This window comes from Oryx dammah, unplaced genomic scaffold (assembly GCF_014754425.2).
Source record: "Oryx dammah isolate SB20612 unplaced genomic scaffold, SCBI_Odam_1.1 HiC_scaffold_2, whole genome shotgun sequence".
Lineage (NCBI taxonomy): Eukaryota > Metazoa > Chordata > Mammalia > Artiodactyla > Bovidae > Oryx > Oryx dammah.
The window spans coordinates 59,933,415-59,955,656 of NW_024070186.1; the positions used below are offsets into that span (position 1 = coordinate 59,933,415).

A 22,242-nucleotide genomic window follows, 5' to 3' on the forward strand; every position below is an offset into this window, starting at 1 on the left:
GGAAGCAACCTAGATGTCGATCAACAGATTAATGGATAAAGAAGTTGTGGTACATATACACAATGGAATATTACTCAGCCATAAAAAGGAGTGCACTTGAGTCAGTTCTGATGAGGTGGATGAACATAGAACCTATTACAGAGTGAAGTGAGTTCATAAAGAAAAAGATAAATATTGTATTTTAAGACATATATATGGAATCTAGAAGAATGGTACTGAAAAACTTATTTAGAGGGCAGCTTCCCTGGTGGTGCAGAGGTTAAAGCATCTGCCTGCAATGTGGGAGACCTGGGTTCGCTCCCTGGGTCGAGAAGATCCCCTGGAGAAGGAAATGGCAACCCACTCCAGTATTCTTGCCTGGAAAATCCCATGGACGGAGGAGCTTGGTGGGCTATAGTCCACAGGTCACAAAGAGTTGGACAAGACTGAGCGACTTCACTTTCACTTTCAAAGGAGAAACATAGAGAATTTAAAAAAAAAAAAGAAACAACTTCATCAGAGCTGAATCACTTTGCTGTACACCTGAAACTAACACAACATTGTAAATCAATTGTATCTCAATAAAAGTTAAATATATATATGGAAAAGGCAATGGCACCCCACTCCAGTACTCTTGCCTAGGAAATCCCATGGACAGTGGAGCCTGGTAGGCTGCAGTCCGTGGGGTCATGAAGAGTTGGACACGACTGAGCGACTTCGCTTTCACTTATCACTTTCATGCATTGGAAAAGGAAATGGCAACCCACTCCAGTGTTCTTGCCTGGAGAATCCCAGGGACGGGGGAGCCTGGTGGGCTGCTGTCTCTGGGGTCGCACAGAGTCAGACATGACTGAAGCAACTTAGCAGCAGCGTGTATACACACACACACACACACACACACACACACACACACAACCTTATCGCTGCAACACTAACATGAAGTGAAGTTGCTCAGTCGTGTCCGACTCTTTGCGACCCCATGGACTGTAGCCTATCAGGCTCCTCCGTCCATGGGATTTTCCAGGCAAGAGTGCTGGAGTGGATTATCAAAATACCATCTACATCAATCAGACTCTTTGCACCTAAGCCAAGCCACCAGCATCTCTGTACCACTGCCATAGGCTCCTGACAGGTCACCCTGCTTATGTTCTTGCTCCTCTGTAATCTACTCTCCACACAGCAATCTGAGTAAGCCTTTGCAATTATTAATGTACATCAGATCATGTCACTGTCCTGCTCAAATCATTCAGTGCCCATAACACTCAGAAGAGAACCCTGAGTGTTCTCTTGCTCACTTTGCTGCAGCCACACTGGCCTCCTTGCTTTTCCTCCTCACACTTGTTACTTCCCCAGCTGGGAAAGCCTTTTACACAGATCTCACCTCCTCACTTATCTGGGACTCAGCTTAAGTATCTCCTCAGAGCTCACGCCCCACCACCTTACCCAACATGGCCTTCTCCCTTCTCATCACTTTCTTTCCCTTGTCCCATTTTACTTTTCTCATGACACTTCAATGCTCTTGATATTATGGGTTTTTGTTTTGTTTTTTTCCACGCCACACAGCATGTGGAATCTTAATTCCCTGGGATGGAACCTGGGCCCCCTGCAGTGCAAGCATGAAGTCTTAACCACCGGACTTGCAGGGAAGTTCCAAGACATTATGTTACGTACATATTTGTTTATTTTTTATTTACTACTCCCATTAACCATGAGGTTTTAAACTACACATTTTGTTTACTGCTGGATTCCTAGTTCTTTAAACATTGCATGCATGCGAGCTCCGTTGCTTTGGTCGTGACCGACTCTCCTACGCCATGGACTGTAGCCCACCAGGCTCCTCTGTCCATGGGATTCTCCAGGCAACAACACTGGAGTGGGTTGCCATGCCCTCCTCCAGGGGATCTTACTGACCCAGGGATCGAACCTGCGTCTCCTGCATCTCCCGCATTGCAGGCGGATTGTTTACCGCTGAGCCACCAGGGAAGCCCCTTTCAACATTAAGATCTCGACAATTATGCATTGACTGAATGAAGTTACTTAACCTCTCTAATCCCCAGTTTCCTAATCTGAAAAATAGGGACAATATTTACCAATTACTATGGAAGTTAAAAACAGATGAACTAATGTATTTGAACAGTAGAGCATAATAAATGCTCACTAAGCATAACTGTCTTTATTTCTCACTTTTTAAAAATTTTGCCACTAATTATTTTGCAACATATTGTTATGCTTAAAATAAAGGAAATAATCTGTTTATTATATTTCCAAAAGTCATGCAGTTTTAATGAGACTGTCCCTACTTTTAAAAATTAGTTAGCATCATACATTTTTTAATGTGCATGTGCTGTATTTTAAAACATTTAGGGAATTCCCTGGAGATCCAGTGGTTAGGACACTGCTTTCACTGCCGCAGCCTGGGTTCAATCCCTAGTCTGGGGACTGAGATCCCACAAGTCTCACAGCATAGTCAAAAAAAAAATTTAGTGTCTGCATCTGAGAATAGATTTTGGCCTGTGTGTTCTTAATGCATTGAAATAAACAGTGTCATATCAGTTTGATATTGAATCTTAATTATAATGTTCTATTTATGGCAGATAAGCCTCTCATAATTTCATAAAATGCCAGAAACAACAGTAGGCAAAACAAAATACATTATAGGGAACTAGCAAAGCTAGGGAATAGGGATGAAAAGTTGGGGGGAAAGTTATATGACAGAAGCATGTAATGATATAGAATTTAATTTTAATATTTATCAAATCATGAATATAAAATTTCCAAAAATCTAAATAGTGCAGAAATATATATGAAATAGAAAGTGAAAATCCACTGAAATCCACTCTTTCCAAAAATAATCATTATTTACAGCCTGTTTTATAGTCTCAATTTTCTCTGTCCTGGCATATGTGTATATCTCATTTATCAAAAATGGTACTGGATTATATATGTTCTTCTGCACTTAGCAGTATATCCTGCCATGTCAGTGTACATGACTTCTTCTAGTTCCTTGAAGATGCCAAAGTTTGCTTAGCTCACGACCTTCCATACAATCCTGAAATGTTCTTTCCCATACTTAGCAAAGCTAGTTCCTTGTTTCCCTTTAATCCTCTGCATAAATGTCATTTCCTTGGATAGATTTTTCCAGATCAATTTATAGAGTCCTTCCCACTACACAGTATTTATTTCCCTTGGAGCAGGTACCACAGTTTGTAATTGTATGTTTGTTTATTTATTTATTTTTTTTGCCTACTTTTTTTCTCTAAATTGAGTCTTACAAGGACAGGGAACAAACCTGTTTTGTTCATTACTGTTTATTCAGTGCCTTGCACAATGCCAGGCATGTAGTGAGCTCTCAATAAATATATTGAAATAAACATATAAGTAACACACTGAAAAAAAGTGTATTTGTTCTTTCTTTTCCTATCCATGATGTATAGAGCATTGTTTTCTCTTTTTCTTCAGTTCTTTATTTATTCTTAGTTAAGAAACAATACCATACAGTTGGCCTTTGAACATCATGAGCTTGAACTATGCAGGTCCACTTACACATGGATTCTTTTTTTCAATAAATGCATGTTACAGTTCTTTCATGGTATGAAGTGAAGTCACTCAGTCGTGTCCGACTCTTTGTGACCCCATGGACTGTAGCCTACCAGGCTCTTCCCTCCATGGGATTCTCCAGGCAAGAGTACTGGAGTGGGTTGCCATTTCCTTCTCCAGGGGATCTTCCCCACCCAGGGATCGAACCCAGGTCTCCCACATTCCAGGCAGACGCTTTAACCTCTGAGCCCCAGGGAAGTACCATATACAGTTGGTTAAATCTGTGGGTGTGGACACAGATTTTAAATAGCCCAAGAGTTAGTGTCCCTAGCTCCCTACATTTTTCAATTGTACTTGTCTGGATTCCCACCTGGGATTTGTTTTAATCAAATATGGTAATGTGACAAACACAAGGACAATTGCTTTTAAAAGAAGAGTCATTTCCTTGGATAGATTTTTCCAGATCAATTTATAGAGTCCTTCCCACTACACAGTGGGAATTATTTACAGTTTTCAAGAGAAGGCGGCATGCCACACCATGCAGGACCACATGGGGAAGCAACAGGGTTAGTCTGGAGGCAGAAGGAGTGAAAGAGAAAGCATAGCCCAGAGACTTTATTTTGGTTTCTGCAGGAACAAATGGGTGAGACAGTATACGAAAGTCTGAGTGAATTTGGGATCAGATAGTTAAAATAGTTTTGGCAGGCTCTGCTCTATAGGGGTGGTCTCTAATTTTCCAGTACCTAGCCTGGGGGTGATTTGGAGCAGGGGAAATATTGGCTTCATATATGAGAAATAAAGGAGGATTTGGGGGATATGAGTTTTGGATTGGATGGTTTCCAGAGGAAAAGCACATTCACAGGGGAAGTTGTTTGCTAGCTCTAGGATAATTTCCAGAGATCAAAGCCCTGGGAGGGAAATCCTCCCCTTCATCACTAAGGCTACCAAGATAGCAAAGCATCATAAAATATACAAAATAAAAACCATGATTAATACATTTCTAACCTAATTTAGATATTATGACTCTTCATTTCCCAATTAAAATTTCCAGATGAAAGATATAAACCACATCTGTGTGTGTGAATTTTTTGTAAAGTTTAATGCAGGAAGATGGGCAGAGCCTGAAATTTGGAGTTAAGAAACTGCGTTTATGCACTGAACCTTCCCATTTCCAGTTAGATGCTCTTAGCCAATTCATTTAACCTCCCTGAACACCAAGCTCATCATCCCTACAACAGGGATGACAGCAATATTTACCAGATGAGTTTATTGCGAGAAATGGATTAATCTAAATGTGATTATATTTGTCAAAGTGTTTTATAACTGCAAGGCACCATATAATGTTTAAGTTTCACTCTTACTGCAGTGTACTGCAGGAACTTTTTTCAGAATAAGAATTCAGGTTTTTTGTTGCTGTTGTAATTGTAGAAATGTTCAAAGTTGCGTTTAGAGGTGGAACACTAAAAATTCATTCAGGAAAAGAATGAAAATTCACTGTTTAGTTATTACACAGCATGAAATTTTGGATTTAAAAGATACTTTCCATCGATGTACTTCAAACAGCTTTGAAACATTTATTTATTTCCATAAGATTTTGAAGTCATTTAGGTTAAATTTGTTGTCATTTACTCTCTGAAAGGGAAATAAACACAGAACAAGTTATATAACGGCTTTCAATTTTGCCATGGATTTCTTAGACTGGTGTGGCACTGCTCCCTACAATAAACAAGCACCTTCTTTTGCTGGAATCAGCTAAGGTTTGGTGCTGGTGGTGGTTTAGTCGCTAAGTCATGTCTGATTCTTTGCAATCCCATGGACTGTAGCCTGCCAGACTCCTCTGTCCATGGGATTCTCCGGGCAGGAATACTGAAGTGGGTTGCCATTCCTTCTCCAGGGGATCTTCCCAACCCAGGGATTGAACCCGGGTCTCCCTCACTGACAGGCTTTACTTACTGAGCTGCCAGGGAAGCATTGAGCAACTTCACTTTCACTTTAGGCCTTCCCTGGTGGCTCAGAGGATAAAGCATCTCCCTGCAGTGTGGGAAACTTGGGTTCGATCCCTGGGTCAGGAAGATAGCCTGGAGAAGGAAATGGCAACCCACTCTGGTACTCTTGCCTGGAGTATCCCATGGATGGAGAAGCCTGGTAGGCTACAGTCCATTGGGCCACAAAGTGTTAGACAAAGTGTTGGACATGACTGAGCAACTTCACTTTTATCAAAATGCTTGCTGAATCAAGCAATTAATAGAGGAAGTCATTGAATAATCACTAGAAAATCATTTCTGGCAAATACATCACATCAAGTGCCTCTAAGATATAGACATTGCTTTTACTTAATGAAATTAAAAATCTGTGTCCTTTCCTGAGGTCCTAGAAGTACCATTTTTGTCTCTTCTGGGCCATTCTTCCCTCTGCTTGCATCTTGTCTTCACATTCCTTTTCTGACTAAAATTTCAGGTGATTTAAGACTAAATCCCAGGACTAAATCCAAAGCACCTTTCTTGGCTTGCAGAATCTTTATTTTCGGACTCTGAAACACCTTCCTCTGCTTCCAACTGCCTTTATATTTAAGCCTCATTAAATTTTCTGACAGTCAGACCCAAGCTAGGCCTTTTCACTGCCCTTCCATGACACTCAACATTAATCCACCTAAAAAAGAAAGAAAGAGAAGGCTTCACTTGTGTTTTGGGGGATTTTTTGTTTGGTTTGATTGGTTGGGTTTTTTTTGTTTTTTTCTTCTGTTTTGCCCCAATGCGTGGCTTCTGGGATTTTAGCTCCCCAGCCAGGAATTGAACCTGGGTCGTCCACAATAAGAGTGTGGATTCCTAACCACTGGACCACTGGGGAATTCCCTACACTTATTAAATATAGTTGTTGCTTGGTATCCACGTGGGATAGGTTCCAGCACCCACTTGAATACCAAAACCTATGGATTCTCACCTCTCTTCTATAAAATGGTGTAATATTTCCATATAACCTATGTGCCTCATTCTGTATACTTTAAATCATGTCTAGATTTCCTAGAATACCTAACGCAATGTAAATGTTATGTAAATAGTTGTAAAGACAGTGTAAATGCTATGAAATAGCTGCCAGAGCACAGCAAATTCAAGTTTTGCTTTTTGATATATACAAATATAAAATCTATAGTTGGTTAAATCTGTGGATTCAGAACCTGAAGATATGGAGGAACAACTTCCCTACTGAGTGCTCACATACAGCAAGCACGGTATATATGGGTTTGTTGTACATACCTTATTCATACAACAAACCCATGGAGCAGGTATTATGCTCCATTTTGCGGATGAGGATACACATTTTAGTGGGATTAAGTACCTGTTTAAGGTCATACTGCTAGTAAGTGGCGGGATTAGCTTTGGAACTGAAGTCCACCTGTGAGATACTCACTCTGGCCTCTTCCGTGCTGACCCTCTCCACCTACTATTGTCATCAGCACTCTTCAGATTCTGCTCAACCTTTTCTCCCTTTGCGCTTCGCAGCGTCCCCAAGACTCTCACTGTAGTCCGTTTCTAATCCTCTAATTATACTTGTGTGTGCTGTGCTCAGTCGCCTCAGTTGTGTCCAACTCTTTGCAGCACCATGGACTGCAGCCTGCCAAGTTCCTCTGTCCATGGGATTTTCCTGGTAAGAATACTGGAGTGGGTTGCCATGCCTTCCTCCAGGGCATCTTCCTGACCCAGGGATCAAATCCGTGTCTCCTGCAATGCAGGTGGATTCTTTATCTGCCGAGCCAATGGGAAAGCCCCTCTAATAATACTTAGCAGGTATTTGCTTTTAATTAAGATATAATTCACATAAAATTCATCTGTTTAAAGCATATAACAAAGTATATGTTCACAATGTCATGTAATCATTACTACTCTTTAATTCCAGGACATTTTCATCACCCCAGAAGAAACTCCAAGACCGTTAAGCAATCATCCCCCATTCCCCATTTCCTCCAACTTCTGGCAACCATTAATCTACTTCCTGTCTGTATAGATTGGTCTGTTTTGGATATTTAACATAAATGGAATCATACAATATGTAGCCTTTTGTGTCTGGCCTCTTTTTGCTTAGCTTAATGTTTTCAAGGTTTATCCACATTGTCAGCTGTTTCAGTACTTCATTCCTTTTTATTATTGTTGTTTAATTGTAAATTATGTCGGACTGTTTTGCAACTGTTTTAGGAATGTACCACATTTTTTTTTATCGATTCTTCAACTATAATGGACATTTGGTCTGATTTCACAATTTAGCTACTCTGAATAATGCTTATATGAACATTTGTGAACTAGTTTTTGTGTAGACATATGTTTTTATGGCTATAACCAAGTTCTCTTGGTTATATAACTAGCAAAGGAATTGCTGGAAGAAAAGTTATGACCAACCTAGATGGCATATTCAAAAGCAGAGACATTACTTTGCCGACTAAGGTCTGTCTAGTCAAGGCTATGGTTTTTCCAGTAGTCATGTATGGATGTGAGGGTTGGACTGTGAAGAAGGCTGAGCGCCGAAGAATTGATGCTTTTGAACTGTGGTGTTGGAGAAGACTCTTGACAGTCCCTTGGACTGCAAGGAGATCCAACCACTCCATTCTGAAGGAGATCAGCCCTGGGTGTTCTTTGGAGAGAATGATGCTAAAGCTGAAACTCCAGGACTTTGGCCACCTCATGCAAAGAGTTGACTCATTGGAAAAGACTCTGATGCTGGGAGGGATTGGGAGCAGGAGGAGAAGGGGACGACAGAGGATGAGATGGCTGGATGGCATCACGGACTCGATGGACGTGAGTCTGAGTGAACTCCGGGAGTTGGTGATGGACAGGGAGGCCTGGCGTGCTGCGATTCATGGGGTCACAGAGAGTCGGACATGACTGAGTGACTGAACTGAACTGAACTGATGGTAACTTTATGTTTAACATCTTGAGAAGATGTCAAACTGTTTTCCAAAGTAGTTGCACTTCTTTGCATCCCCACCAGCAACATATGAGGGTGCCAATTTCTGCACATTCTTTCCACCACTTGTTATCATCTGTCTTTTGATTACCATCAACCTAGTAAGTATGAAGTGATTGAGCTGCCTTTCCCTAATGACTACTAATAAATATTTTTCATGGTTTTTATGGCCACTTTTATGTCTTCTTTGCAGAAAATGTATTTAAATTCTTTGCTCACAAAGAGAAACTGAGTTGTCTTTTTTAGTTATAAGAGTTACTTATATATATGAATGTGTGTGTGGTCGTATCCGACTCTTTGCAATGGGATGGACCACCAGGCTCCTCTGTTCATGGAATTTTCCAGGCAAGAATACTGGAGTGGGTTGTTATTTCCTACTCCAGGAGATCTTCCCCAGCCAGCGGTAAAACCCATGTCTCTTGAGTCTCCTGCATTAGCAGGCAAATTCTTTACCACTGCACCACCTTATCAGACATCAGATTTGCAAATATCTCCCATTCTGTGAGAAGACTTTTCACTTTCTGGATGTATCCTTAGAAATACCAGCATTTAAAATTTTGATGAAGTTCAATTTACCTTTTCTTTTGCTAGTTGTAGTTTTGGTGACAATCTAAGAATCCATTACCTAATCTAAGGTCACAAAGATTTACTACTGTGTTTCTTTCTAAGAGTTTTATAATTTTAGTTCTTATACCTAAATCTTTGATCTATTTTCAGCTAAGTTTTCTAAATGGTTTAGATACAAGTCCAACGTCATTCTTTCATGTACAGATATTCAATTTTTTCCACATCATCTGTTAAAACAAATTAACTCCAACCCCCCCAAACTATTATTTTCCCCACTGAGTTGTGGGGAACTCTTTGCTCACAAAGAGAAACTGAGTTATCTTTTTTAGCTATGAGAGTTACTTATATATCTGAATGTGTGTGTGGTCATATCCGACTGTTTGCAACGCGATGGACCACCAGGCTCCTCTGTTTATGGAATTTTCCAGGCAAGAATATTGGATCAGGTTGTCATGTGTGAAGTTTTGTTTGTTTTTTTGGTTTACACTTTCTAAATTTTTATTTTGAAGTAAAATAGATTCACAGGAGTCGAAGAGATGACAGAGAATATGTGTTTTTAAGTAAATATTGACACATTTGTTAAGGTGAGCTCCTTGAGGGCAAGATTTTTTGCATTCCTACCTGCATGTCTCAGAGGGGACCATGACATAGTAAACCCTCAGCAAACATGTTCAATGAATGAAAAGCTGATTTGAGAATCCTACTGTCAACTTCCAAATACCAAGTCCCATAGACTTTGTTAGGTGCTGGGAAAGTTTTATATCAGTACATGATGTCACAGTCTAGTAAGTTTTTCAGGGGTCCCAGAAGTTTCCAAGGGGTCCCAGAATCTTACAGTCCTAGACTGGAATGGGACTCCGAGATCATGAAGTGAGGTGAAAGTCCCTCAGTCGTGTCGACTCTTTGCGACCCCATGGACTATCATAGAATTCTGTATAGAGATCATGAACCCTCTCATTTTCCATTTGCCAGGAAACGCAGAGCTTAAAAGACTAAAAGGCCTGTGGCCTATCTCATGTTAATTTGCCAGAGGATCCCAGGTCTCTTTGAAATTACATTATGACTTTACAACTTAACAAAGGATTTTTTTCAGTTAGTCCTCAATAAAGCATTTCTTCAGTTAGGCCTTGATAAAGTCCTCTCCCAGTGAAAGACAACTACTTCTGTTTCATACCGCTCTTATCTTCTCAGATAACTGTTATCAGAGATTTAAAAAAAATTTTTTTTCCACCCTAGCTGGGCATAATCACTCCTTTCTCTGAATTCTATAGCAATTATTTGCTCTTCCACAAATTAGCAATTTGTTTTGTACTGCCCTATTGCTTTGGATTTTTATGTGATCTTGAATTGTTATTTGTCACAGGTTTATGTGTGAACTTCTTAAGGAGAGTACCCCAGCTAGAGCCAGGGGCAAAATTTGTATTTACATTTATTATATGACCTTTAGAGCTTTGTACCAAGGTCCGTCTAGTCAAGGCTATGGTTTTTCCAGTGGTCATGTATGGATGTGAGAGTTGGACTGTGGAGAAAGCTGAGCGCCGAAGAATTGATGCTTTTGAACTGTGGTGTTGGAGAAGACTCTTGACAGTCCCTTGGACTGCAAGGAGATCCAACCAGTCCATTCTGAAGGAGATCAGCCCTGGGTTTTCTTTGGAAGGAATGATGCTAAAGCTGAAACTCCAGGACTTTGGCCACCTCATGCAAAGAGTTGACTCACTGGAAAAGACTCTGATGCTTGGAGGGATTGGGGGCAGGAGGAGAAGGGGACGACAGAGGATGAGATGGCTGGATGGCATCACCGATTCGATGGACATGAGTTTGAGTGAACTCCGGGAGTTGGTGATGGACAGGGAGGCCTGGCGTGCTGTGATTCATGGGGTCGCAAAGAGTTGGACACAACTGAGCGACTGAACTGAACTGAACTGAACTGAACAGATCCTAGTGGACATCCAATAGATGTTTCCTGATACTATTTGTGTTTTTATATAATTCATTTCTAAAATAAGAAGCTTTTAGGTTTAAAGTTGCATTCTGTTTTTTCCTAGAGGCTCAGGGTGAGAGTCTCAAAGTGATAAGTACCTTCTTTCCTTTGGACAATTGCTAGTGACCCTCTACTTGTTTTTATAAAGGAATGGAAATACCAGAGAACTAATAATCACACATACATATTTCAGGGCTTCCTTGGTGGCTCAGACAGTAAAGAATCTGCCTGCAACAAAGGAGACCTGGGATCAATCCCTGGGTCAGGCAGATCCCATGGAGAAAGGAATGGCTACCCACTCCATTATTCTTGCCTGGAAAATTTTATGGACAGATGAACCTGGCAGGCTACTGTCCATGGGATCACAAAGAGTTGGACATGCCTGAGTGACTAGCTTTCACTTTCAAGGTACATATTAACCATTTCTTAATATTACTATTAAAAGTTTTAAAATCCTGCTAGAAAGATAAAGAAGATTTGTAGAATTCTCCTGAGAACCCAGTAAATTAAGTTATCCCTCAAGGGAACTTTGAGCTGTAGTTTTTAAATCACTGAGTCAGAAAGTAGAGAAAGAGGGACTTGCCTGGAGCTCCAGTGGTTAAGGCTTCCACTGAAGTGGGCACGGGCTTCAATCCTTGGTGGGGGGACTAAGATCCGGTGCCTCATGTGTCATGGCCAAAAATAAAAAGAGGAAGAGAAAAAGAAAAAAGAGAGTAGAGAAAGAGATCCTGTTTCTCTCATCGCAAGCTTGCTTTCCAGTTACCAGGTGAAGGAAGAAGATGGAATAATCTAGCCTTATGTTGAACAGTGTTGCAGAACATAACCATCTCACCTGGAATTGTTAACAGAGGTAAAAAAAGAAAAGGTGGCTGAACAGAATGATAGGATATTCAGTACATGGTCTTGCACCTACTGGAACACAGTGAGCCTGTTAACGGATTATGATAAGACTAGATTATGTGTAGATTATAGTGATTCTCTAATAACAATGAATCCAGACAGCATTTTAGCATGTGATTAGATCATGGAAAACAAAGAGAAAAGAAATAAAAACTAAGAATCTTGTGAAGTTAATTTTCTTTTCCTCATCTGCCAGAAACCAGTCCTTGTTTCAAATTCATGTTATGCTAAAGAATGGAAAACACTGAAACAATGATACAGATCATTGCCATTTCAGTACTTTGGACTTCATTTGTAAAATGAGGCTTAGATTTTTTGCTCTTCAAGCTGCTCTCAGGGAGACCAGCAGCATCAGACATTTTAAATCAGAATGTGCATTTTAACAAAATCCCGGCCTAATTTTTATGTTTATCAGAGTTTGAGCAGCCAAAGTAACTCCCAGCTAGTTAATTCTACCATCCCATGATTCTTTGGAAGATTCCAAAAGGAGACTCACTTTCTTAGGAGTCCTGTTTGACTTCAGTAAACAGATTGCTCAGCAAGTTGAACTAACTTTTCAGGTCATAGCTTTAACAAGGCAAAGCTGAAATAAAGACTTGCTCTGCTTGTTTGGTGTCGTCAGCTTCCTTCCTCTGACACTAAGGTTAATCTTGTATCTAAGTGGACATAAACCAACAGAAAATTATTTCAATATAATTTAATGTTTGTGGAATACCAACAATTTTCTCAGTGCCAAAAGGAACTTAGAAGGTAAGATTCCTGCTCTTGAGGCACCTAGGCAAGATGGTCACTTTGCTTCAAAAGTCTGTGATCTTATTTTCTTGGGCTAAAAAATCACTGTGGATGGTGATTGCAGCCACGAAATTAAAAGATGCTTGCTCCTTGGAAAAAAAGCTATGACAAACCTAGACGCATATTAAAAAGCAGAGACATCACTTTGCCAACAAAGGTCTATCTAGTCAAAGCTATAGTTTTTCCAGTAGTCATGTACAGATGTGAGAGTTGGACCATAAAAAAGGCTGAGTGCTAAAGAACTGATGCTTTCAAACTGTGGTGCTAGAGAAGACTCTAGAGAATCCCTTGGACAGCAAGGAGATAAAACCAGTCAATCCTAAAAGAAATCAACTCTGAATATTCACTGAAAGGACTGATGCTGAAGCTGAAGCTGAAGCTCCGATACTTTGTCCACGTGATGTGAAGAGCCAGCTCATTGGAAAAGATGCTGGGAAAGACTGAGAGCAGGAGGAGACGAGGCTGACAGAGGATGTGATGGTTGGATGGCATCACTGACTCAATGGACATGAGTCTGAGCAAACTGCAGGAGATAGAAGGACAGAGAAGCCTGGAGTGCTGCAGTCCATGACACGACTGAGTGACTGCAGAATAACATGGGTTGATTCATAATTTGTTATTATCCAGGATGGGAAGCCATACCAATCCAGTAAAATACCTCATGCCTAAGTCTCAGGGTGATAAGCACAGTGTGAAGGTAAGCTAACAGGCAGCTTTATCTCTGAAGTGCTGTTCCCTTTGACATTGTGCATGGGATTAAGCAGCCCAAAATCATTACAGGGTATGAGCTCTGCTTTTTCCCTTGATTTCTATGTGGCCCAAAATAGGATGTGGTTTAATTCAAGGTCAGCAGAAATTTGATATGAAAAGATTTGAGTCCAGTGGGAAATAGGTGGAGGTGGTAGAGAAGATGAGCTAGTCCTCTGTGAGCGGGGAGAGGGGTTGGCAACCTTGTAGGGGAGAGGAATTTACTCCAGAGACTGTGAGACAGAACTCAGTTATTGAAGGAAGCCAGTGCTGGGGTGCTGAGCTGCTGGAGTGGGAAGAATTTATTAGGTAAATTTACATTTTCAATTGGAAATGCCATCCTCAAAAACAGGTTTGCCTTTTCAAATTGGAGGGTAGCTTGCATTTAATGGTTGATTATTGTTAGGGACAGCATACTTGGTATGCCAACATCATTAAACGGATACTTCTAAAAGAAGGCTGTATGTTTTTGTTGTTGTTAAAGCTTTTTTTTCAGTATTTATTTATTTGACTGCACCAAGTCTCAGTCGCAGCATGTGGGATCTAGTTCCCTGACCAGGGATTGAACCTGGATCCCCTGCATTGGAAGCACAGAGTTCTAGCCACTGGACCACTAGGGAAGTCCCAAAAGTTTGTATGGTTTTTTTTTTTTTTTTTGATGGAGGCTTTTTCAACCTGTCATTTACTAGTCAACTTTGTGCTGTTCAGTCAAGCCAGACAGAAGTGGATTCTTCTGGTTCCTGAAGAAGACGAGGTAGCACTCAAGAGCTGTTATAATCATTCTTTGTCATTTACTGGTGCAGAATTTCCCATCTGCCGTGTTCTTCTCTTCATTGGTATATGTCCTGATATCCTATCTGGATTGTAACTTTCTTAAAAAGAAGGAGAGAGCATAGTGCCTGCACCAGTAAACCCCAAGGAGTTAATTATGTTGAGATTTCTCAGACCTCTTTGGTTATTCAGTAACTTTCATTAAGCACCTGTTTGGTTTTTATCTCATTTATTCATTTATTTTGCTGACTCCTCTGCTTCATGGGACTCTCCATTGATAGTTCATTAAAACAAAGCCATTTTATTTCAGGCAAAACAAATTAAGGCTCAAACTGTTATATGTCATTATCTGTAGTGTGGGAGTGAGACTGGGGAAGGGCAGTGGAAATAAATGTATGTGGCTGGAGTGAAGGGAGTACCCAGATAAAGCAGGTGATGTCAATAGAGCAGTGAAAGGGTATAAGAGAAAGAAGGGGGAAAGGGAGTCCTGGGGGTATTGTTTGCCATCTATGCTAACTCAGTAAAGTTAATTAATAGAATGCAAACTAAACTCTCTCACTAACTTCAGCTGTCAGGACTCCAATCAGGAGTTTGGGTCATGACTTCTGCTCTTCAAGGTTAAGTAAAACAATTAATGTGATACTATTAAGACACAATCACATAGGACCTGTGCCTGTCATTTATTCCTTCAGCAGGTTATTTCTGGACATATGGACAAGCATTCTGATAATGACAAAATGAGAGAATGTTGGACAAAAATATTTTAAATCCCTTAAGCTGATGGATTTGAGCATTAATTAATTTTTTTTCAATTAAAGTAATTGTAGTGAGCCAAAAGTAGGTACCCTTCAGCTCATTCAGCCTAATATTTATCTCCACAGGTCATAAAGTCTGTCCAAATGGCCAGGACTTGCAGTTTAAACACTTTTCTCTCCCTTTAGTGACATTATCACATACTTAGTAAAACCACTAAAGAATGGTAAGTTAAGGAAGGCAGGTTTTCAAAACTGCAGGTGTTAATAAGCACCATTTTAAGTATTGGGTTGGCCAAAAAGTTCGTTCTGAACGAACTTTTTGGCCACCTCAATACAACAGAAAGAAAAAAGACTGTCAGAGGCTTTTTCAGAATGTCTACCATTGACTTTCCATTTTGGATCATATGATTCTCAATTGAGAAACAGAAATCAAAGATCCAGCAGCAGGATTTATCACCTGACATAAAGAACATGGCATACAAATTTTCATATTTGATTTTGGCTTCAGAGCACACTGGTGGGGCTGGTCAAGATTGAATAGGAGTCTGCTCTCTGTGTCTGCAGCTCCACTGCTGCCTGGCAAATGGGTTCATCAGTACCATCTTTCTAGATTCCACACGCATGTGTTAATATCCAAATTTGTCTTTCTCTGTACAACTTACTTCAATCTGTATAGAAAGAATAGAATAGAGAATACTGTAATATGGAAACATGAACATCACCATATTTAAAATAGATATCAAGCAGGAATTTTCTGTGCGACACAGGGAGCTCAACCCAGTGCTCTGTGACAACCTAGAGGGGTGGGATGGGGTAGAGGTGGGGGGTGTTCAGGAGGGAGGGGACATACGTATACCTGTGTTTGATTCACGGCTATATGGCAGAGGCCAACACAATATTGTAAAACAATTATCCTCTAATTAAAAAAAAAAGATTGAATATACAGGTCTACCTATTCTGATTAGACATTTTCTTGTTAGCTCAATCTGTAGAAAGGATGCCAAATTTCCCTAAAGATATGATTAATGTGATGTTAGGTTCCTTTTAAACCCTTTTACAGAGTCCTGTTTTCTTTAAACTAAAGAGGTAGTGTCTCATATTCTGTTACTAAAAATGACATAACCTCTACACCCTGATCATCCTATATGTTTAACTGTGTGTGCTTTATCTAATTTTAATTACATCAAATTGACTTTAAAAGTTAATGTCATAGCACTTCCAGAATGGACACATGAGTAGCTCCCTTATATTCTCCCCAATGCAACAACCCTAACTGGTAGAAATTATAAATGAAAAAACAACCGGTGGATCAGACTATGAAACAATTTTATGCCTCAAGGCATTGTCAAAAACACTGGAGCAATCAGTTGCCAATTAGCAGAGGCCAACATCTGGGAGCTAAACCCCAGATAAAAGCTTGATAGGGAGTTGAGGAGAAGAGACAGTTAAAGAGAATCAGACAAAAATCACTGTCATCCCCCAGGGGAGGGACCAGGGGTCGGGGTGACAGTGTGCATGCCAAAGCTACACCCTCTGAGGAGAGACACTAGAGGCTGCACACTGTGGAGGAAACAGACTCTAGTGACCTAGTCTGGTCAACTCAAAAACAAACAAGCAAACAACCACAGCCGCCAAGGAGCTGGTTTGGATCAGTCTTCAGAGTTGCCACAGTAGAAAGGTACAGTTTGCAACAACAACAAAAAGAACATGAGACATACAAAGAAACAGGCAAGCGGACCCATACACACCGAAACTGTCTTTGAAAGGACGTGTAAATAAGACATAGCAGACAAAGACTTCAAAGCAGCAGTTATAAATACATTTTAAAAACTAAAAGGGGTCTTCCCTGGTGGCTCAGTAGTAAAGAATCCGCCTGCCAAGGCAGGGGACACAGGTTTGATCCTTGGTCTGGGAAGATCCCACATGTCTCAGGACAACTAAGCCCATGCGCCACAGCTAGTGAGCCTGTGCTCTAAAGCCCATGAGCCTACTCGACTACCGAGCTCAGGCACCACAACTACCGAAGACCATGCACTCAGAGCCTGTGCTTTGCAACAAGAGAAGCCACTGCAACGTGAAGCCCGTTCACTGCAACTAGAGAAAGCCTGCACACATTAATAAACACCCAACACAGCCAGAGTAGATTCAAAATTCTTCAACAAAATATTAGCAAACTGAATCTAGCAACATACAATATAAAAAGGATATGTCATAACCAAGAGGGATTTTTCCCAGGAATGCAAGACTGACTTACATCCAAAAATTAGTGTAACATATCACATCAATAGAATAAAGCACAAAACTACATGACAAATCTCAATAGACACAGAATAAGCACTAAACAAAACCCAACACCCTTCATAATAAAAATAGGCAAAAAATTAGGAATAGAATGGAACTTCCTTGACCTGATACAGGGCATCTACAAAAAAATCCAGAGCAATAAACACATCTAATGGTCAAAGACTGAAAACTATCCACAGAAGACTGAGAATAAGACAAGAATGTTCACATACTTCTCTTTATTCAACATAATACAATAGGTTCTAGCTAATGCAATCAGACAAGAAAAATAAAAGATATACAGATTGGAAAGGGAGGTGTAAGTCTATTTGTGTTCTAAAATGGCATAATCTTGTACAAAGGAAATTCTAATGAATTCATCAAAATACTATTAGAACTAATGAATGAATGTGGCAATCCAACCCAGGATTCAGATATATACCAAATCGATTGTATTTCTATACACTAGCAATGAATAATAAAAATAGTATTAGGATGGGAATGTAAGTTGGCAAAGCTACTATGAACAACAGTCGATGTTAACAATGTTTTAATGATGTTAAAAAATGCTGATGTAGGCTTCCCTAGTGGTTGGTCTAATGGTTAAGAATCTGCCTACCAATGCGGAGCACACGGTTCAATCCCTGGTCCAGGAAGATCCCACAGACAGAGGGAGCAACTAAGAGCCCGAGCCACCGCTCTGCACCCAGAGCCACTGCTCTGCAGCAAGGGAAGCCAAAGCAGTGAAAAGCCATCACACCTCAACGAGGAGTAGCCCCTGCTTGCTGCAACTACAGAAAGCCCCCATGCAGCAACAAAGACCCAGTGCAGCCATAAATAAATAAATGATGATGCATGGCTAGTTGGATGGCTTGACTGATTGGCTAAATATTCATTGTGCACCTGTTCCATGCAAGGGCAATATACAAGGGCCAAGATATGGGGGCAGCAGAAGGAAGAAAAGTCAAGTCTTCCATCATACCTTCTGAGTTTCTTCATTACATTTATTATTCCATTTTTTACATATATTATACTACATTCTTTCCATAAAAGACGCTATGCTGCTGCTGCTGCTAAGTCGCTTCAGTCGTGTCCGACTCTGTGCGACCCCATAGACGGCAGCCCACCAGGCTTCGTCGTCCCTGGGATTCTCCAGGCAAGAACACTGGAGTGGGTTGCCATTGCCTTCTCCGAAAAGACGCTATCCTGAGCCCTTAATCAAATTCTTTCCCCAAAAGGTACTGTATAATTGAGATGATTTATGCAATTGGAAGGAGAATTCCGCAGAGAAGAAAGTCTAGACTGTGACGAATCCCAACCATTTCTAATGTCCTCGGATGCCCAAGGTGGATTCAGGATTTGCACGCCAAAGTCTCCTGGGGCACGAGCCGGAGACAGACAGCGAGAAGGCGGGGCTCTCTACTTGTAAGGAACCTCAAGTCCCAGAATTCCACAGGGACTCCAAATCCCAGAAACCCGCACTCCAAATCTTCTCCGAGTCCCCAGTCGGCTGACCGCGGACGCGACCAAGTTAGGAAACTGGGGTGAGATGCCGCAGCACTTGTCTCCAACCGTATTCGTAGGGAGGGCTTTTTACAGAAGTATAGTTATTTGAATCTTCACATTCTCTCAGTTACAGCTCCCACAAAAGGCCCCCTGCCGGGGAATCTGATATGATGTTCAGCACTCCCCATCCTCCCTCCCCTTTGCCTTGCTCCCCTAAGAATGGTTCAGCCGGACATTGAGGCTCCTTGATTTGGATCAATGGTTGCACCCGCCCTCCCCCGGAATGTGGGCCTTTGGAGCGAGCGAGGTGGGAGGGACGGAGGCGGGAGGCGTGCAGGGCCCGGGCTGCCGTAGAGGCAGAGTCGGCCGCCGGCGGTGGGAGGAGCCGTGCGGTTCCGGCTGCCCAGGCGAGGCGACACTTGGGGCCGCGCCGCGGGCGGGGACGACAGGTAGGCGAAAGGGCAGCCGCGGCTCCGCGAGAGGCTCGAGCTGCCGAGTCCCCTGCGGCGCCCGGCGCGCCCCCCGCACCCTCGGCCTCCGGCGAGGCGGGGGAATAAGGAGATGCCGACCCAGAGAGACAGCAGTACCATGTCTCACCCGATCGCAGGCGGAGGCATTGGGGACCACTCTCACCAGGTCCGGGTGAAAGCCTACTACCGCGGGTGAGTGTCCTGCGGTGGGGGTGGCAGGGGTGGGAAAAGACCAGCTCGGCTTGGCCTGGAGGAGGGGCGAATGTGGGGCTGGAGATGTGGGAGGAATGGTTTGGGCGGGCTGGTCGGCGGGACTTGGGATGACCGAGTGGTCGGGGGAGGAACACCGGGCACTGCAGGACGCCCTGGAATCGCACGGCTGAGAATCCTGAGTAGGGTCCAGGGGAGGAGCCTTGGAGTAATTAGGTCCCCCTGGTGGGTTTGAGAGACTCGCCTACTAAGATTTACAAAGAGCTTTACGTGTTTTAAGTCTGGGTGTATTGGGGGTTGAAAGTTGATTCTGAGTTATGCCTTAGTTAACTGAGTTTACTATTAGGTTTTAAAGACGGGATTGCTTCCACTTGCTGACCCTTTTGATTACCAGCAGGCCTATAGCCTCTGGTTTTCTAAGTCAGATTTGTCTTGGTATAGAAGAGTTCCCGACATGTATCAGGAATAGGATCAGGCTGCCAGTATATTAGACGTAGGGGTTATATTTGAGTAAAGTTGATGTGTTTTCAGGGATATGCATTAGGTACTAGGTCTCGCCTATGTTAGGTTGTGTATGTGTAAATTAAAACCCGTGAACTCTTCTTTGTCAGTATTGCTTTAAGTCTTGTCCGATAGGGTGAGATAACTGCAAGAAGAGAAGAGGGTGAGAGTAAGCAGTTTTAAAATCTGTGAACTTTACTCATATTATCACCTAAGTTGCAACTACTGTGGTTATCAAAAATAACCCAGTCCTAAAATCACAGTATTAAATCATATTCTGTAATCAGTAATCTGAAGTGTCCCCCTTCCTTTGAATTCAGTTGCTGTGTGAAATTTTTTTGAGATAATTACATTTAGGAACATTAGAAAGGTGAACTGTTAGTGTGAGCAAAAAGGTTTGAAACTGAGGGCTAACAGAAAACCCAGCTTCTGTGGCCTGTCTTAACTGCTTGTCCAAGCAGAAGTAAATTGCTTTAAAAAAAAAAAAAAAATTCAAGCACTAGGAGGTTTGAAACTGCAGTGCATACTTTTACATTCCTGAGAGGATCAGTGAAGATAGCAAACTTTCAAAATGCCTCCCTTGTTTTGATTTCAAGAAAATATAAGCTCCTATGTGTCTTATTGATTTGATAAAAGGATTTATTATTTTGTTTGCTGCAGTGAAGCCTCCGGCTCTGTTTATTAGCTTGACTGTATTCAGAAGTAGTTAAAGGAGTTATTTTGGACAGTAACAGTGGTTTTGCTTAAATTGATCAAGGAAGTCTTGATTTGAACTGGAAACACACACACACACACACAGTAGGAACAGGCAAATTGTTCAAAAATATAAAATGAAAAGTGAGTTAACTATTATTGATAGTTCATTTCTTGTTCTTCTGGAGATTGCCTTTATTTCTTACTTTAAAGTTTTATACTTCCGTTTTGTGATTTATCAACTTTAGCTGGTATCTAGTGATCCCTGCCTCTGAAGGATGAGAAACTGGATGCACCCTACACTCTGCTTCCTTGCTCCCCGGTGTCTCTCAATTTTTATTGTTAAACTATTATTTTTAGTTTACCGGTTTACTTTTCTGATTCTTGACGTTAAATTTAGGTAGTTTTCAATGATTCCAACTATGAAACATGAAAATAGTGCTTCTTCCTTTTTTCTTCTGTTTTTATTAGTTTGACAATTGCAAATAGGCCTCGTGCTTAATTGCTCAGTTGTGTTGGACTCTTTGTGACCCTGTGGATAGTAGCCCACCAGACTCCTCTGTCCATGGAATTTTCCAGGCAAGAATACTGTTTGCCATTTCCCTCCCCAGGGGATCTTTCCTACCCAGGGATCGAACCAGTGACTCCTGCCTTGACAGGCTGATGTTTTACCACTGATACCATACAGGCCCAAATAGGCCTCACAAGTATACAAATTAAAAATCATTGTAAGCTTCTCCTTTGCAAAGAAATCTAAGTCTGCTATACTTTAGAATGTAGGTACTGCTCTAATTATAATTTTTTTTTTTAAAGGAGGATAAAATGGCAACCCACTCCAGTGTTCTTGCCTGGAGAATCCCAGGGACGGGGGAGCCTGGTGGGCTGCCGTCTATGGGGTCGCATAGAGTCGGGCACGACTGGGGCGATTTAGCAGCAGCAAGGACTTATAACCCTATTAATGCTTGACTAAAATGTCTCCAAGACACTCAGTTTAACATCTTTTTGCTTATTTTGAAAAACCTATGAATTTTGATTAGTAGTGAATCAACCTCTTGCCGTTTAGTGCCTTTATTCAATGAAAGCTTTCTAATAGTGCCTTCATTTCAAGCCTCATTTGAAGACAACATCAGCACTCCAAATTGTTCCAATTTCTGACCTCTGAAATTAGATCTGTTAAGATTATATGTTTATTAACAATAGCCCAAACTGATGGTTATTATATTGGGTAGTCAGCTGCTCATTACTACAGATGAAACTAAAATGAGTCACCAATGAGGATAGTTAAATAAACAGGTTGGCTGTCTAGAACACCTGCCTGATTTTTAAATAGAAAATTCTTCCCTTACTATCAAGAAATGTGAGGACAATCTGCATTTGAAAAAATTTCTTTTCTTTCACATCATCAGAACGGCTGTTAGGGGAGAGTTTTTCTCTTATCCCCTTCTAACAATATTGCTTTCTAGTGAATATTGAAATCTTGGAATAACCAGAATTTTTTAGTGAATGAATTGCTGCCCCTTTCAACGATATTTAGTGTTCTCATGTTGTTAAATTTGTTCTTAGTGCAACTGTGCTGTCTCCCTAGATATAAAAG

The 22,242-nt window shown here is 41.2% G+C and overlaps 1 protein-coding gene and 1 non-coding gene across 2 annotated transcripts in view; one reads left to right on the forward strand and one right to left on the reverse strand.

Moving 5' to 3' along the window:
• Positions 1–6,290: 6,290 nt before the first annotated feature.
• Positions 6,291–6,363, reverse strand: TRNAK-CUU. The gene has a single exon. It is a non-coding gene; the product is annotated as a tRNA-Lys (tRNA).
• Positions 6,364–19,123: 12,760 nt separating this feature from the next.
• PRKCI (protein kinase C iota) overlaps positions 19,124–22,242 on the forward strand; it is a 69,254-nt gene continuing 66,135 nt past the window's right edge. The window contains exon 1 of the mRNA XM_040248938.1: positions 19,124–19,436. Within this exon, the coding sequence (XP_040104872.1) occupies positions 19,336–19,436 (101 nt within the window). The 5' untranslated portion in view covers positions 19,124–19,335. The remainder of the gene's footprint in view (positions 19,437–22,242) is intronic.